General features: G+C 45.9%; 1 protein-coding gene across 7 annotated transcripts in view; it reads right to left on the bottom strand.

Moving 5' to 3' along the window:
* Positions 1-15,149, bottom strand: part of FMNL3 (formin like 3) — a 419,538-nt gene extending 404,389 nt beyond the window's left edge. For 4 of the 7 annotated variants that reach the window (XM_078685960.1, XM_078685974.1, XM_078685975.1 and 1 more), the window contains exon 1: positions 14,447-15,102. In XM_078685960.1, coding sequence (XP_078542086.1) covers positions 14,447-14,554 — 108 coding nt within the window. In that variant the 5' untranslated portion in view covers positions 14,555-15,102. Of the gene's footprint in view, positions 1-14,446 lie in introns of all 7 variants that reach the window. The other 3 variants (XR_013610360.1, XM_078685965.1, XM_078685970.1) reach the window with 2 other exon arrangements.
* Between the last annotated feature and the right edge of the window lie 378 nt (positions 15,150-15,527).

Genomic DNA, 15,527 nt, shown 5'->3' with positions numbered 1-15,527 from the left:
ACATAGTGGCAACAATCCACACATGGAGCTACGACACTCGGTAACTTGCATCCCACATAGTGGCAACAATCCACACATGGACCTACGACACTCCGTAGCCTGCACCGCACACAGTGGCAACAATCCGCACATGGAGCTACAACACTCCACAGCCTGCACCACACACAGTGGCAACAATCCACACATGGAGCTACGACACTCCGTAGCCTGCACCGCACACAGTGGCAACAATCCACACATGGAGCTACGACACTCAGTAACTTGCATCCCACACAGTGGCAACAATCCACACATGGAGCTGCAACACTCCATAGCCTGCACCACACACAGTGGCAACAATCCACACATGGAGCTACGACACTCTGTAGCCTGCACCGCACACAGTGACAACAATCCACACATGGAGCTACAACACTCCGTAGCCTGCACCGCACACGGTGGCAACAATCCACACATGGAGCTACGACACGCCATAGCCTGCGCCGCACACAGTGGCAACAATCCGCACATGGAGCTGCAACACTCCATAGCCTGCACCACACACAGTGGCAACAATCCACACATGGAGCTACGACACTCAGTAACTTGCATCCCACACAGTGGCAACAATCCACACATGGAGCTACGACACTCGGTAACTTGCATCCCACACAGTGGCGCCAATCCACACATGGAGCTACGACACTCCGTAGCCTGCACCCCACACAGTGGCAACAATCCGCACATGGAGCTGCAACACTCCATAGCCAGCACCCCACACAGTGGCAACAATCCACACATGGAGCTATGACACTCGGTAGCCTGCATCACGCACAGTGACAACAATCCACACATGGAGCTACGACACTCCGTAGCCTGCACCACACACAGTGGCAACCATCCACACATGGAGCTACGACACTCCGTAGCCTGCACCGCACACGGTGGCAACAATCCACACATGGAGCTACGACACTCTGTAGCCTGCACCGTACACAGTGACAACAATCCACACATGGAGCTACGACACTCGGTAGCCTGCATCACGCACAGTGACAACAATCCACACATGGAGCTACGACACTCGGTAGCCTGCATCACGCACAGTGACAACAATCCACACATGGAGCTATGACACTCCGTAGCCTGCACCGCACACAGTGTCAACAATCCACACATGGAGCTACGACACTCGGCAGCCTGCACCCACACACAGTGGCAACAATCCACACATGGAGCTACGACACTCCGTAGCCTGCACCACACACAGTGGCAACCATCCACACATGGAGCTACGACACTCCGTAGCCTGCACCGCACACGGTGGCAACAATCCACACATGGAGCTACGACACTCTGTAGCCTGCACCGCACACAGTGACAACAATCCACACATGGAGCTACGACACTCGGTAGCCTGCATCACGCACAGTGACAACAATCCACACATGGAGCTACGACACTCGGTAGCCTGCATCACGCACAGTGACAACAATCCACACATGGAGCTACGACACTCGGTAGCCTGCATCACGCACAGTGACAACAATCCACACATGGAGCTACGACACTCGGTAGCCTGCATCACGCACAGTGACAACAATCCACACATGGAGCTACGACACTCGGTAGCCTGCATCACGCACAGTGACAACAATCCACACATGGAGCTATGACACTCCGTAGCCTGCACCGCACACAGTGTCAACAATCCACACATGGAGCTACGACACTCGGCAGCCTGCACCCACACAGTGGCAACAGTCTGCGCTTGGAGCTTGAACCTCAATCAAGTAGACGGAATGCCGGAGACGGTGAGAGTTCAATATAAAACAAAATATCTTCCACAGCGGAGCTAGGACCCAGCACCCAACCATAAGCAGCATTGTATACAGGAGCCCGGACCTCAAAAACGATCAACAGGGAAGTGAGGCACCTGAATACAATACACCAGAGAGTGGGAGCTGTACCCCAAACGCTGGAGTGAGTCACATTCATCTAACACGCCGCTGAGACGGACCTGAACAGCAAATACAGGGAGCACTGCAGAAGGATGTGCACCCCTAACATAAGCAGCTCCGCGGAGCAAGACCTGCACAACAAGCAGCACCGTAAAGATGAAGCTACACAACACAGCAATAGACAGGAAGTGCACCCAAAACAGAGGGAGCATTATAGGGACTCTGCACCCCAAACACAAGCAGAATGCGGTGTTTGACCTGCAAGCAAATACCCGACAGAAGGAAATGTTTCCAAATACCAGAGAGACGGATCTGCACCGAAGCACAAGCATGACAGCAAAGGCCGATTTGCTCTTCAAACACAAGCAACGCTGCACAGTGGGTCCTGCAACCCAAACAAAAGCAGCACTGGAGAGAAGAGTTTCACCCCAAACGTTCGAGAGAGAAACCTGCCTCAAGCACAAGCAGCACAGCAGAGTGGGACCTCCACTCCAAGCAGCTATCTAAAGAGCGAAACTGAACGACAAGCAGTTTAGTAGGAGCTGCATCCCAAACGCAGGTAGCAGTACACCGAAAACAATATCTTCAACATAAGCAGTGTCACAGAGTAATCACCCAAATACAAAGAGCAGGGCAGAGAGGGCCAACCACTGGCGGCCCTCATGGGGCAGACAGAACCTGCGGCATAAGCGGCACTGGTTTAAGGCAGGGCCCATTTCAGGAGCTCCAAAGTAACACCAACCTCTAAGCCGCTGAGAGACTCCGAAAGAAGAGTGTCAGCACGCCATTTAGGTCGACCCTAAGCAGCGCATGATCTGTCTCTTCGAGACATGCTGTATCTACTCTGTGGGCTTAGAGCATCCCTACCGCTTTTCATTGATTCCTTTGTGTGCACTTCATAAATCCTCACTTTTCTGTGGTCAACAGCTTACGTTTGTCCCATCTCTTGGTGTTTTATTACCGCCCATGGCTACTGGCCCTATTACATGCAGGCTAGCACTTCCGACCATTTATGCTCATTGGGGTGCACAGTTTTTGTTTTTTTTGTCTCAGCTTGCGCTCAGATGATGGGTTAAGTTAGCAAACCCACAGCATTTCTTTGTTTTCAGCTCGTGCTCTTATCTCAACATTACTGGATCAGAGTTTTTTTATCGTCGTTTGTGCGTTTACTATGTCCAACGCACGCAGTTTCACAGGAGCTGCTTCTTTTTATTGTTGTCTCGTGCTCTTATCTCAACACATTACTGGCTCAGGTTTTACTTTCATATGTGGGTTTCCTTTGTTTAGTGTACGGCACTTCATGGCCGCTGCTTCATTTTTATTGTGGTTCAAAATGCAGCTCTAACGTGGTGTTGCAGGATTTCACTACATGCACCCAGTTTGTTAAGTGAATGCCGCTTCATACGGCTAGATGTGTTTGGTAGTTACGTGAATGCCGCTTCATGCAACAATGTTGGTTATAGTTAAGGGGATGTAGCGCCATGTGTTTGCGTCACTACTTATTGGGAAGTAGTGTGTATGCCCCGCGCTTGCGTATTTCATAGAGTCACAGTTATTAACATTTGAAATTCTTTAAACTTCAATTATTTGTTTTTGAATTTACTACTGCAATTGAGCATGGGATGATTAATTTTAAATGTAAATACCTGCGCAGACTACACCAGGGTTTTGTCCGTGTTTCCACCTTATAGCGATCATGGCGTAACCTACCCCGTAACGTAGCTCGTTTAGGTAAACCATCCAATGATGTGAAGTAGCCTACTTAGACGTAACAAACAAGGCAGGCTTACCTATGCCTAAAAAGGCTGTCTAAAGACCGGTCCACAAGTTACCCAGTCTAGCAATGACTGTAGCGTTGGGTGTAGTTATCACAGCCTTACAGGAGTTGGTTTCAAGCTGAAAGTAGGACAACTGTGATGGGCCATTCAACAACGCAATAAAATGTGTCCGTCTCTTTGACTATGATTATGTCATAGTCTCCTCCAATACGGAAGGTGCGGAAACCGATGTGACCAGTTCCCACCACTGAACACTGAAGAGTCCGGACTGGAGTTCTTCTGAGCTGAAGAGTGGAGGAGTGACTCCAACAATGGCTGACATCCACGATGTACCGAGAATGTGCATCAATGCTAGCATGTTGGCCCAGTATATTGGCAAGCAAGTCTGCTTCATGGGGCAAGTGCAGAAGGTGAGCGGGCGACAAGATGTCCAGGATCTATAGAGAGTTGCGATTATTTTGGAGGCATACATTTCTTTATATAAAATCACTGGTTCATCTGTCTCCTCTGTATTCTTTACCACTAAAAGTGATTGCCATTGCTTACTGTTTTCATTCCTCGAAGCTATAGTAATGATCGGTTTTCAGTACTTCCAGAACTGCTTGAAATGTTGACTATCCGCACAGAGACGGTTCTAGCGGGTGGAGGGAGGAAGCAGATGTGGGCCGTGCCCTAGCTCTATTTATCCAGTCCCCGCCTCTTTGTGCCTCCAAAACTGCTGAATGTTTTAGGAGGCAACACAGAAACAACAAACTTACATTGCACACATACATTTTTACAACTGACTTTCATTACAAAGCAGTGGTGTTTTGTTTCTCTAAATCGGACTTTATATTTTGTGCTCTATCTATAGACACACACACACACTAAGTCACATTTAAATATTTTAGGCAAATGTGTGTATGTATATATATATATATATATATATATATATATATATATATATATATATATATCTTTGTGGGTGGCCCACAACTTTAAATCTGTGACGTCAATGTGTGCCCACCCCCAAAAAATAATATCCACTTTTACAGATCTCACTGCTTTCACAACGATAAGTAGGGGCATTACCATTTCTCATCTTCTCGGGGCCTTACGTTTTAAGTTATCTTAAACTGGAAGTGATACCATGCCTTGCACTGTGCTAGTCTTTCATTGTGGATTGTTCCTGGTGTAAAACTCTCTAGAGCAACCCGAAACTCATAGTTTTTCCACTACTGCTCGTCAAGGATATTTTTGGTTGCTCTATCCCAAAACTTACCATGGTCCGACGGGTGTACTGTATAGCTGCATACTTTAATTAGAGGCTAATTGTTCTAAGCGAAACAGAAGATTTCCTCCACTTCTTGGTGCCTTTTGTGGTTGGAAGGGCTGGGTCGGAGTCAGTCATGCATGCTTACAATCAACGTTTGCCAACCTTTCAGCTTCTCTATATAGCAGTCAGCTGATGTCTAAATAAGAGTATTTCTTGGAAACACCCCTAAGCTTGCTATAAGGGTTCTCTCAAGTGTTTTCTTGTACTGTATGTAAACTTTATATAGCGCTCTTTCAGATGAACATGGGGTAGTCGATGACGCAGCCCTGTAACGTTGAAATAATGTTTTTACATCTTTGTGTATGATGCATATTACAAGTTTGACCCTCTCCGGGGTCAACTCAGCCTTTCATCTTTCAGAAGATAATTAATAAATAGCATGCTGCATTACGAAACTGCAGTAGCCATTGCTGTATAAAAAGCAATCCATCCTCTTGCCTCCGTGATGCACATAACAGACGAAGATGGCTGCAGATCACAGTCCCCTCCCCGGCACACAGTGTGATGTCTAAGTGCCACTGCAACTTATAATAATTCAGAATAAAAGTAGGCAACCTGCAACAGTTATGGTGCGCCTCAGTGTTGCGCTTGGTATATATATATTTCATTCATACCACACTCAGCAGCAGGCGCTCTACACATTGAGCTACCTTGTTCACTGGTGGTGCAACATTAGGGTGTAATACAAAAAGAATAACTGCGGGTCTAGAAAAGAAAGGGAATCTATGTGTCAAAGATGACTATGTGTCTGCTCTAAGTGTATTAGTAGAGCACACAACAGGATATCGCACTTAATGGGAAGATATCCATCAGTTACTCTTCCTTTGCCGCCCTGTTCATCATTTGAACCAGTTCCCAAAGTGGAGAAGCTTTGTTGCTGCCACCTCACTAGATGTAAATGATAGTAACTAGTACTATAAGGCAAGGGGCACAAAGGACTGATGTTAGTAACTGAAAGCAGTGCATGAAAAAAATGTGAAAAATGAAAGGTGCAGTATTAAAATTGGAGAGTGAGCGCAAAAAACTTTATTCTGGTGCCGTTCACTTCCAATATTAAAACCAATTCAGTGCAAAATGGTCAGTACGTTCAACAAATAACTACCGACCCGATGTAATGGTCGACATGTTTCTGCGGATATTTACAGATCCAAAGGTTATCTACCGCTTCTTCAGGACCTATGTATTTTGCTACTGCTTACAAACGACATACGTGAATACAGATATCACCTGTATACTCCTGGTAGTCCTCCTTAGTTTCTAGAGGAACGTGCTTCTCCTCACCTGGCAACAGCTCAGGAAGATAGTGCACCGCTCTATCCGTCGGTACACCTTGCAGACATCTGTGCTGCGTGGACGGATAGAGCGGTGCACTATCTTCCTGAGCTGTTGCCAGGTGAGGAGAAGCACGTTCCTCTAGAAACTAAGGAGGACTACCAGGAGTATACAGGTGATATCTGTATTCACGTATGTCGTTTGTAAGCAGTAGCAAAATACATAGGTCCTGAAGAAGCGGTAGGTACCCTTTGGATCTGTAAATATCCGCAGAAACATGTCGACCATTACATCGGGTCGGTAGTTATTTGTTGAACCTACTGACCATTTTGCACTGAATTGGTTTTAATATTGGAAGTGAACGGCACCAGAATAAAAGTTTTTTGCGCTCACTCTCCAATTTTAATACTGCACCTTTCATTTTTCACATTTTTTTCATGCACTGCTTTCAGTTACTAACATCAGTCCTTTGTGCCCCTTGCCTTATAGTACTAGTTACTATCATTTACATCTAGTGAGGTGGCAACAACAAAGATTCTCCACTTTGGGAACTGGTTCAAATGATGAACAGGGCGGCAAAGGAAGAGTAACTGATGGATATCTTCCCATTAAGTGCGATATCCTGTTGTGTGCTCTACTAATACACTTAGAGCAGACACATAGTCATCTTTGACACATAGATTCCCTTTCTTTTCTAGACCCACAGTTATTCTTTTTGTATTACGGATTATATGTAGGGGGTAGTAACTGTGTGGTCGGTAAATATTCCCTAGGACCCTCCACCCACCTGTTGGTTATTGTTGTTGCAACAATGTTAGGGTGACCATAATTTTAAAGCCAAAAACCGGGACATTTCCCAAAAATAGAAGGACTACAATTTTACTTCAAGCGATGAGAGCGCTCCTCAGCAGAGAATTACAGAACAGGCAGTAAGAACATACATAAAATGCAATTTTTAAGCCCAGTAGCTTGCCTGATAATTAAATTGCTTTCTTGAAACAACTGCTAACTATCCCTGCTTTGTAAAACATAAAAAAACACCTTCCACCGTTTTCAGTCGACCTTCTCTAAAAACCGGGACATGAGCTAAATTTTCTTGAAATTTGCTGGGACAGCTGGTTAAAAACAGGGACCGTCCTGGCAAAACGGGGACGCCTGGTAATCCTACGCAAAATATATGGATGTTTATCCTTTCCTTTATGCTCTTGCTTCATTAAACAGTTTGGGCCCTCTTTACACTTTGCTATGGCCTGCTTTCAGTGGCAGGCGCACAACCTTTCAGCTATCTCCCTCAGTGGTGGCACATTTCATGAGACTTCATAACTTACAAACCTTAAATTAATATTTATCTGTATAACATTTATGGTGCTCCTGGGTGTTGCACTTGGGATATTTCTTTAATTTATCACACTCTCTCAACAGCAGCCGCTCCACACACCGAGTTACCTCGCTCACCGGTGGTGCAACGTATATGTAGGTATAAATGTTTTTTAAGGACATCTAGATTGTGAGCATTCTGCTAGTTTCATTAAAGAGCTTGGGCCCTGTTTGCACTCCTACTGGCCCCTCTCATCCTTCCCTCACACTCCCTCTCGCCTCTGTGTACTGCCTACTCACACGTTACCTTTCCAGCACCTCCTCACACTGTGCACTCATTCACCTCTCACCCCCTGTGCCCTTCTCACTTGTCTCAGTGCTGCTCTCACATACTCGGAAACTTAAAAATGTGCACAGCCCATCTCTTTCCTTGCTCTCTCTGTCGGCTCACAGACCTCTCTCGATCCGGTGCACATCCTTGGTGCCCCGCCGTCAGCTGGTGAGTGGTCATTGCCACTCTGAACACCTGCCTTAGTTTTCTTTGGTAAAAGTAAGCCGTCCCGTGTTTTCTTTTCTTTTCTTTTTTATTTTTTACACACACTGCCTGCCTCCTCATGTGGTTGACCTCAGGTCTTCAAAGTTTCTTTCCCGTGCCTTTTCAAGGTTTCAGTCCCTCAATCCCACACTCTCCTTATCTTGGGGTATCTTCTACATAACACAGGCGTCTCCTCTTTAGGTGTCTGTCACCTGCTCTCCCCTTCTTTCTTACACTCCCTTTCTGCTCCTCTCATTCAGCACTTCGTGCACAAACTACCTATGCCTCTCAGTCTTTCTGTCTATTGTATGCAACTCTCACCCATAATCTATCCACCATGCCACATAATTCCACTACACCAATCCACTCAACACAATTCCAATCCAACCCACATAATTCCACTCCACACAACAAACATACACTCCAAACCAAAATGGGTAAAAACATGGTCATTTACAACGCCAATAGCTCTAACTCTCGTAAGTGCGAGACATATTGGCATTGCCAATGCTAGGTTTCTTGTCTTAGAGTCTCTTCAGACCCTTTAGCTACTGCTGCTCGCATTGCTCTTGTAATTATCTTTTTAGCACGCCCATTTGTTTATCCCAGGATTGTTAATGTTAGCCCATTAGCAGGGAGATGCTCACATCTGCATTGGAAAGGCTGTATCTGCCCGCTCACGCACTGGGCTGTTTATCCCTTGGCTGCCTACAAGAAACAAAGGCATAAAGTCAGGAACAAAATTTTATTTTGCATTTTACAAGTCTGCCAATTGGCACCGTGACATTATCAGGGCCATTGGAATTGTGCGTTCCTGTGGCCACAGCTTTTTCCATATAGTCACGAATTTTCCTCATTAACTTCATAATGCACCATCTGCTGCATTATTTGAGAATTTCTCCCCAAAATAAATTTTTGTTTCTAGCTCAAACAAAACATTGTTATCCAAAATGCACTACATGTAATTTTGAGCAGTGTCAGATTCTCATGCAAAGATGAACCATGAACGTTCAGTTGCTGATAGCTGAATTTAAGAGTTAAACTAATACGATACAACTTTGCCCACTTTAAATAGTTGTTAAAAATGACACAATAACTAAATAGGACTGCTACAGAGTGTGGCACATAATGCCACAATTTCCCTTCTCTAGCTGCGTAATTATAACAACCACTGCTGCGAGAGGTGTGGTGCCGCGGCCAGGGCGACTGACGCTGGAATCTGGGGACCACGGTTCGATCCCCGGCTCCGGCGGCAGGTTAGCCCAGCACCATGTGACTCTGGGCAATAGCTTGCTTAATCTTCCCGACGGCCCCCAGCGCCTAGAGACCCTTACAGGTGATTGTGCGCTTTACAAATGTGGATTATTATTATTATTAATTCTAACAAAAGTACATATCATATCATCTGTCCCTCCTAGCTATTGATCTAACAGCATGTTGCGTTGTGGGCATGTAGTTTTGCATTTAATGTTGCCATTATGGGTTCAAAACCCAAGAATGCAAAGTTGCTGTTTGCTACCATGCCAGAAATAGCCTTAATATGCATGACTTGTCAAGTAGGTTTCAACATTTACAAAATTCATCTAGTCCATTTGAAAAACTGCTTGGTTCACACTTAAAACCAAAACTACATTCTGCTCACATATTTTGCAAGGGTTCCCTCATAAACAGCATGCATTAAACAAGCACTGGCAATGCAAAAGTTTGGCTTTTCTTAATGAAAAGCTAAATATAGAGGTTTACAACACTAAAGAAGCATTTGCAATGCAATAGGTCTCGCATTTGCAAGAGTTTAAGCTATTGGTTGTAAATTACAATAGCTTAAATTCTCGCAAATGCGAGACCTATTGCATTGCAAATATTTTCTTTACAAGCACCCCATTCTGTGCCTTCACACTAATAGAGGCCTCGCCCCTTTCTTTAGATGAGCCGTGTCTAAAGAAAGGCCTGGGGCCGCTATTAAAGTTAAACCGTGGTATGGGGTGCTTAATAGTGGCAACAGACCTTTCTTTAGACACTGCTCATCTAAAGAAATGGGCGTGGCCTCTATTCTGAAAGCGCGGCATGATGTGCTTGAAAACAACCAAAAAGTGAATTAGTAAAACAAAAACATGCAGGCGTCTGTGCAGCGGGGGAAGAGGGCAAGGAACTGAGCATATTTCAAACGCACAGCGCTGAGTTCCTAAAAAACAGTTTTGGCAAATTAACAGAGCCCGCTTCTCACGGCATCTGTGCAGGGAGGGCACATTTATATCCGAAGCCCATTAGGTGAAAGCACACATAGCAAGCTGCAAATACCCAGCCCCCCCCAAAAAAGCCACCATTGCTAAAACTGGCGTTCCTTCCATGCTCTTTACATTAAGTAACAATAAAGAAAATGGCGCTCACCGACTGGATAAAGCAGACTGTGTAAGACCACAAGTAAAAAGTTACGTCGTTATGGGAGGTTACAAATGCAAACAAGGCGGTACCAAGGTGGGACTAGTAAGCCTATTCACGAATGAAAAGGAACGATTTTGAAAGGACTGTACCAGGAGACAATTGAAAAGATGGGCGGGAAATGGGCGGATCCTTTATTCCATTCCTCAATGCAGCATGCCTCGCAGACCAGCACAACGCTGCCCAGGCTCGACCTAAAAAGGTACCACATGGACAGTAGCAGCAAAAACGTAAATAACACACGGAATAAGTAAAACACAAATTGCAAAAGTAGGGGGGACAAAACACTGTTCTCACACATGCGGATCAGATATAATACAGCTGGCTAGCACGCTTAAGTGGGAGTAAGAGTAGTTAAAAGCCTGCTGAACGCGCTCCTTAAACAAACATACAAAAAGTACCACCGTCCTGGAAGAAACTGCCAAACCCTCTATGGAACCGCTATACAATCATGTGATCAGATAGGAGAAGAACCCTCGCCCACCTAGTGTACTAAGCTTCACCAAAAAGTTCCACAGCTAGAATTTTGAAGCATCCAAGAGTGCTACTGTTCATTGGTTGTGCAATTTCCTAGTTAGGGGTTCCCTAGTTTGGGACTGGTGAAGTCCCTGAAGCTAACATTTATATTCTCCCTTTGTTACACTCGGAGCTATATTAAAATAGCGTGGGTGACTTAAAATATTTTTTTATGGTGTCTCCCTTCTACAATATTCAAAACAGAAGGGGTGTACAATGGACGCTGACTTTCTTTTCTGTCACCATGATTACGCGCACAAATATTGCCCCACGGCGTCAGGCAACTTCCTCACAACTACGCCTTGTTATCACTCACATCAAATATTGTGGAGCAGTCCCTGAATCATAGGGCATGTTATGCAAGTGCACACAATATATCATTTACTTTTTTCATAAGGCGGCAACAAAAGTGGATACAACACTTCCTCTTAGAAAAGGCACATACTGGGCAGAAACAGTGTAGGTTAGTGCTTCAGCAGACAGGTACATCGAAGAGCAGCAGCATGAACTTTCCCCATCACAGGACATGTACAAACCAGGTAACAGCAGTGCAATTTTTGCTTACTCATAGGACAGATGCAGTACAGCAGTAGCAAAGTAAATGTCATTCTCGCTTAGATGATATTGCAGGTCAGCATCCTGAAGATCCTACTGCTGGCACTCATAGACCTGCTGTATCTCCTGAGGTCATATCCCACAGTCTTGCTGCTGTCAATTTCTTTACATCCAAGTGCTGCTATTCACATTCACCTCTGTCAATGAACCTAAGCTCTTAAAGGCTAGGCATACACAGCACCAAAACCAAAACAGAGACTTCCCCTACTTGCCGTATCAATTGGGATGGAGAGATCAGCTATGGTGGCCCTGTATGGTCACTTTAATGAAAAAATTGCAAAAACAAAGAAAGTGAAAATCCTATGCAGATTGTAGACTTAAATCAACAGTGATGCCTGCAAGAGGAAATATGGAAATTTTAGTTGGTAAATTACAGGAAAATGAACGTATAAGGCTATTTACAAAATACTGGAGTTTGTGTTTGGCTTTCCACATATTGAGAAGTAGCCATTATCTAGTAAGTGACCATTACTGAGAGCAGCCCAGTCTAGCCATGTTCTAGACCATGGATACTCATGATGCCAGTAGAGTGGCGGTTGGGGGTTTGGGGGGAGTGTTGGTAATAAAGTGAGTGTTGGGGAAGCAAAGCATATACTTCTAATGGCTATGAATGTGAAACCAGCAAACCTAGGATTAATCCCGGCTTTCCCACTCAACCAAATTGTGTAACCCTAAGCAATTGTTTTATTTTACTTTCCTTCCTCTTTCTTCATTATCTCATATCAGAGAACCTCAAAATACAGGACTTCAGGATGTGCGCCATACAAAACTTTCCTGTGTTTGAATTGATAAACTATTATACTGTTCATGTAGAATAGGAACCCAGGCCACATAAAAAGTCCACAAAACCGACTTTGCTCTTATTCCACTCTTGGCATTGTTGTCAGGGTAGGAGGAAGAATTAATGCTTCTAAATTCAGGCTCAAAAATGATAACTTTTAAAACCATGCTTCTCAATGCACTGATGTAATCTGATCTACTACGGTGAAAAGGTTCTGCATTTGTTAATGAAATACACTTTTTGAATTTTGAAGAGACTATCAGCGCTACGAGGCCTCCGGGTAGTAACGCGCTTTACAAAACCCAATTTCATTTCATTTCATTTTTACACTTTTGCTCCACGAGGTCTGTAAAAATGAAAATTTCTTACAGTTAAGCACTGCAGGGCACACTAGTGGCTTCCCTTAAATTAACCTATAAATAAATGCTTGTCTGTCTTTTGACATTTTTTTTAATCTTAGTGCTGAGTTGAGGCATCCGCAGCCCAGTGCTGCTGTGACCAGGGCTGCTTGCAAAAGTCCGGAGGGCTGCTTGCAGCCCCCGGCCGTACTGCGAGTAGCACTGTTCTAGACAGACACACAGATGACAAGCTCTTCAAAAATGGTGTTCTAGACAGACACACAGATGACAAGCTCTTCAAAAATGGTTTTTAACATGTGCATGCAGCAGGTGGTGTGCAATCCTAGCTTCAGTGCTGCACCAGTTAAAAATGCTGAGGCCTGCCAGTGACACCAAACCTAAACAGCTCTGAAGGAGGAGACTTGCAACCCAAACAACAGAGTGGGATTGGCACTCCAAACACAAGCACCAGAGGGGACCTACACAACAGACAAGAGGTAGCACTGTCGGTGGGTGCACCCAAAACACAAGCAGAACTGCAGAGGGGCCAGCATCCCAGACAAAAAGAGAAAAGAATGTCCACCAAAGCAACACCATAGCATAGAGGGTACCTTAACCCCCATCAACGGATAGAAGGCAGTAGCATAATGCAGGCCTCTGTAGCCCCCAAGGCGCGGGCCATCCAACCCAAGGACAATCAATATCTGTAAGATAATAGAGCTTCAGGGGCCCTTCTTCACATTCTGCCGGGACGCCCATCATTACACTTTATGCCACTGACAGAAGGCTGCACAGCCAAGCAGAGGATGTATCCTTGGGGCTAGAGTGGTCGACTTTGGAGCTGGGGAACGGGGTTTGAGACTTGGCGTCGACTCAGCATCCAGTGATTTTGGGCAAATCACTTAATCTCCCCGTGCCTACCAAAATATAAATGTATCCTTGTGTAAAGTAACTGGTGCTCATGTAAAGCGCTCCAATACCCTTTGGTCGAGTTCGCGCTACATAAATCTGCAACAACAAAAAAGCAGAAACTGCAGCACCAGAGGGGCCCTTGGCCCCAAACAAGAGAGAAAGCCAGTATTTCAAACACAAGGAGCACCACAAGGAACCACCATCTCAAACAACAACAGCATTCTGAGCTCAAACAGGCACTAGAGAGTGACTGTCAAGCCAAATAAAGGAGAGAGGGGCATGCCCCAAAACAACCTGTTTGGGAGAACCTGGGCTGCAAACAAAAGCAGCATAACAGCGGGGCCTTGACCCCAAACACATCAGCCACATGCACCCCAAACAAATGAAAGGAAGACATGTATCTTGCAGCATCGCAGAAGGAATCCAAAATTTAACAAAATGACCGCCACGGGAGAGGGCTATCTTTGTGCTCAAAGTTTCCACTGACAATTCAGCGCGGTTTCACTGAAATGTATTGCACTGAAGCAATACATATTCTGACACATATGGAAAATTGTAATTTGTGGTACAGACATTAGGGCTAAGTGATTTTACACCGGGCCACTAGGGTCGTTCGGAAAGGCGCAGCAAAGCATTGGCCACCACGTATAAAGCAGTTTCCCAAGCTCCTTTTCCCCCCTCATCTCACCAGCACAAGTCCGAAGCGTTCCTCCAGCTCCCCGGGATCCGGCATGGGCACCTTCAGCGGAAGCAGAGGCGGGGCCCCGGGGGCTTCCAGGCTCTCTGCGTTCCCCATTCTGCAAGTAGGGTCCCCGCACCGCCAGCAGCAAACCGGATCCTCCCTTCACTGGCTCGCTTTTCCTCAGACGCTCCTCCAGTAATGGATCCCAAACTTACAACAGCCAATCTCCGAGAAACCGCGCAACCTGCAGCCAATTAACAGCTGCTCCGATGCTCGCTCACCCCGAAAAACCAATCAGCTGCCTTGGACCCGCGTACTGGGCCACTCGCTTCTGCTGTCAGCTGGGCCCAACTCCCCCGCAGCCAATCAAATCCACAGCGCAGGGGTCCGGGCCAGGGTCTCCAGTACACAATCCAGCTGTACGCGGTCCTTAGGGCCAATCAGCATTCCCGCTGGCCAGAGACCCCGCGCCCAAAAGCCAATGAATGTTAAGTTTCTGGGGCCCCGCGTGCCGCTTAAGTCGCGCGACCAGCTACCCACAGTCCCTCAGGGCACTTCACAGTTGGGGCCGTCCGTCACTGGCTTCTCTCCGCGCGCCCCTCGCTGCCGCCCGCTGCCTCCATCCTCGCACTGCCATCGCCTGCCTCGCGCACGATACTTCTGCTCCGCTGTCCCATTCATCGCCGCAGCAAAGTTACAGGACACGCCCAGTCCGACCAAGCCTCGCCCACCCTTCAGTCTACTCTGGCTGGCAGTTTCCGCTACGCCGCCGAACCCTGGTTAGTCCAATGCCTGTTTCATTGCAGGCTGCCGCGCCCCCTGGTGGCTTAGGCGAGTTGGAAGGTCCATTTTTAGTGGGCAACTCTTTAGGTCTTAAGCATGCCATGTGAAATACACTAAAAGTGTCCAATGCCAAGCAACTATAGCGCATCCAGAATTGTTTTTCTTTGTACTGTAGGGCTTTTCGCCCAACGTCTGTAAAAGAAAAAGAAACAAGCATTGAAAATGCAATAGGTCTCGAGCTTTGCTTTTATTAGTGTTTTTCAAACGTTCATGTACATAACATGCATAGGTATGTATATATGTA

The sequence above is a fragment of the Lissotriton helveticus genome, chromosome 1_1, assembly GCF_964261635.1.
Source record: "Lissotriton helveticus chromosome 1_1, aLisHel1.1, whole genome shotgun sequence".
In the NCBI taxonomy this organism is placed as follows: Eukaryota; Metazoa; Chordata; class Amphibia; order Caudata; family Salamandridae; genus Lissotriton; species Lissotriton helveticus.
This window is presented reverse-complemented; position numbering and strand designations above follow the sequence as displayed.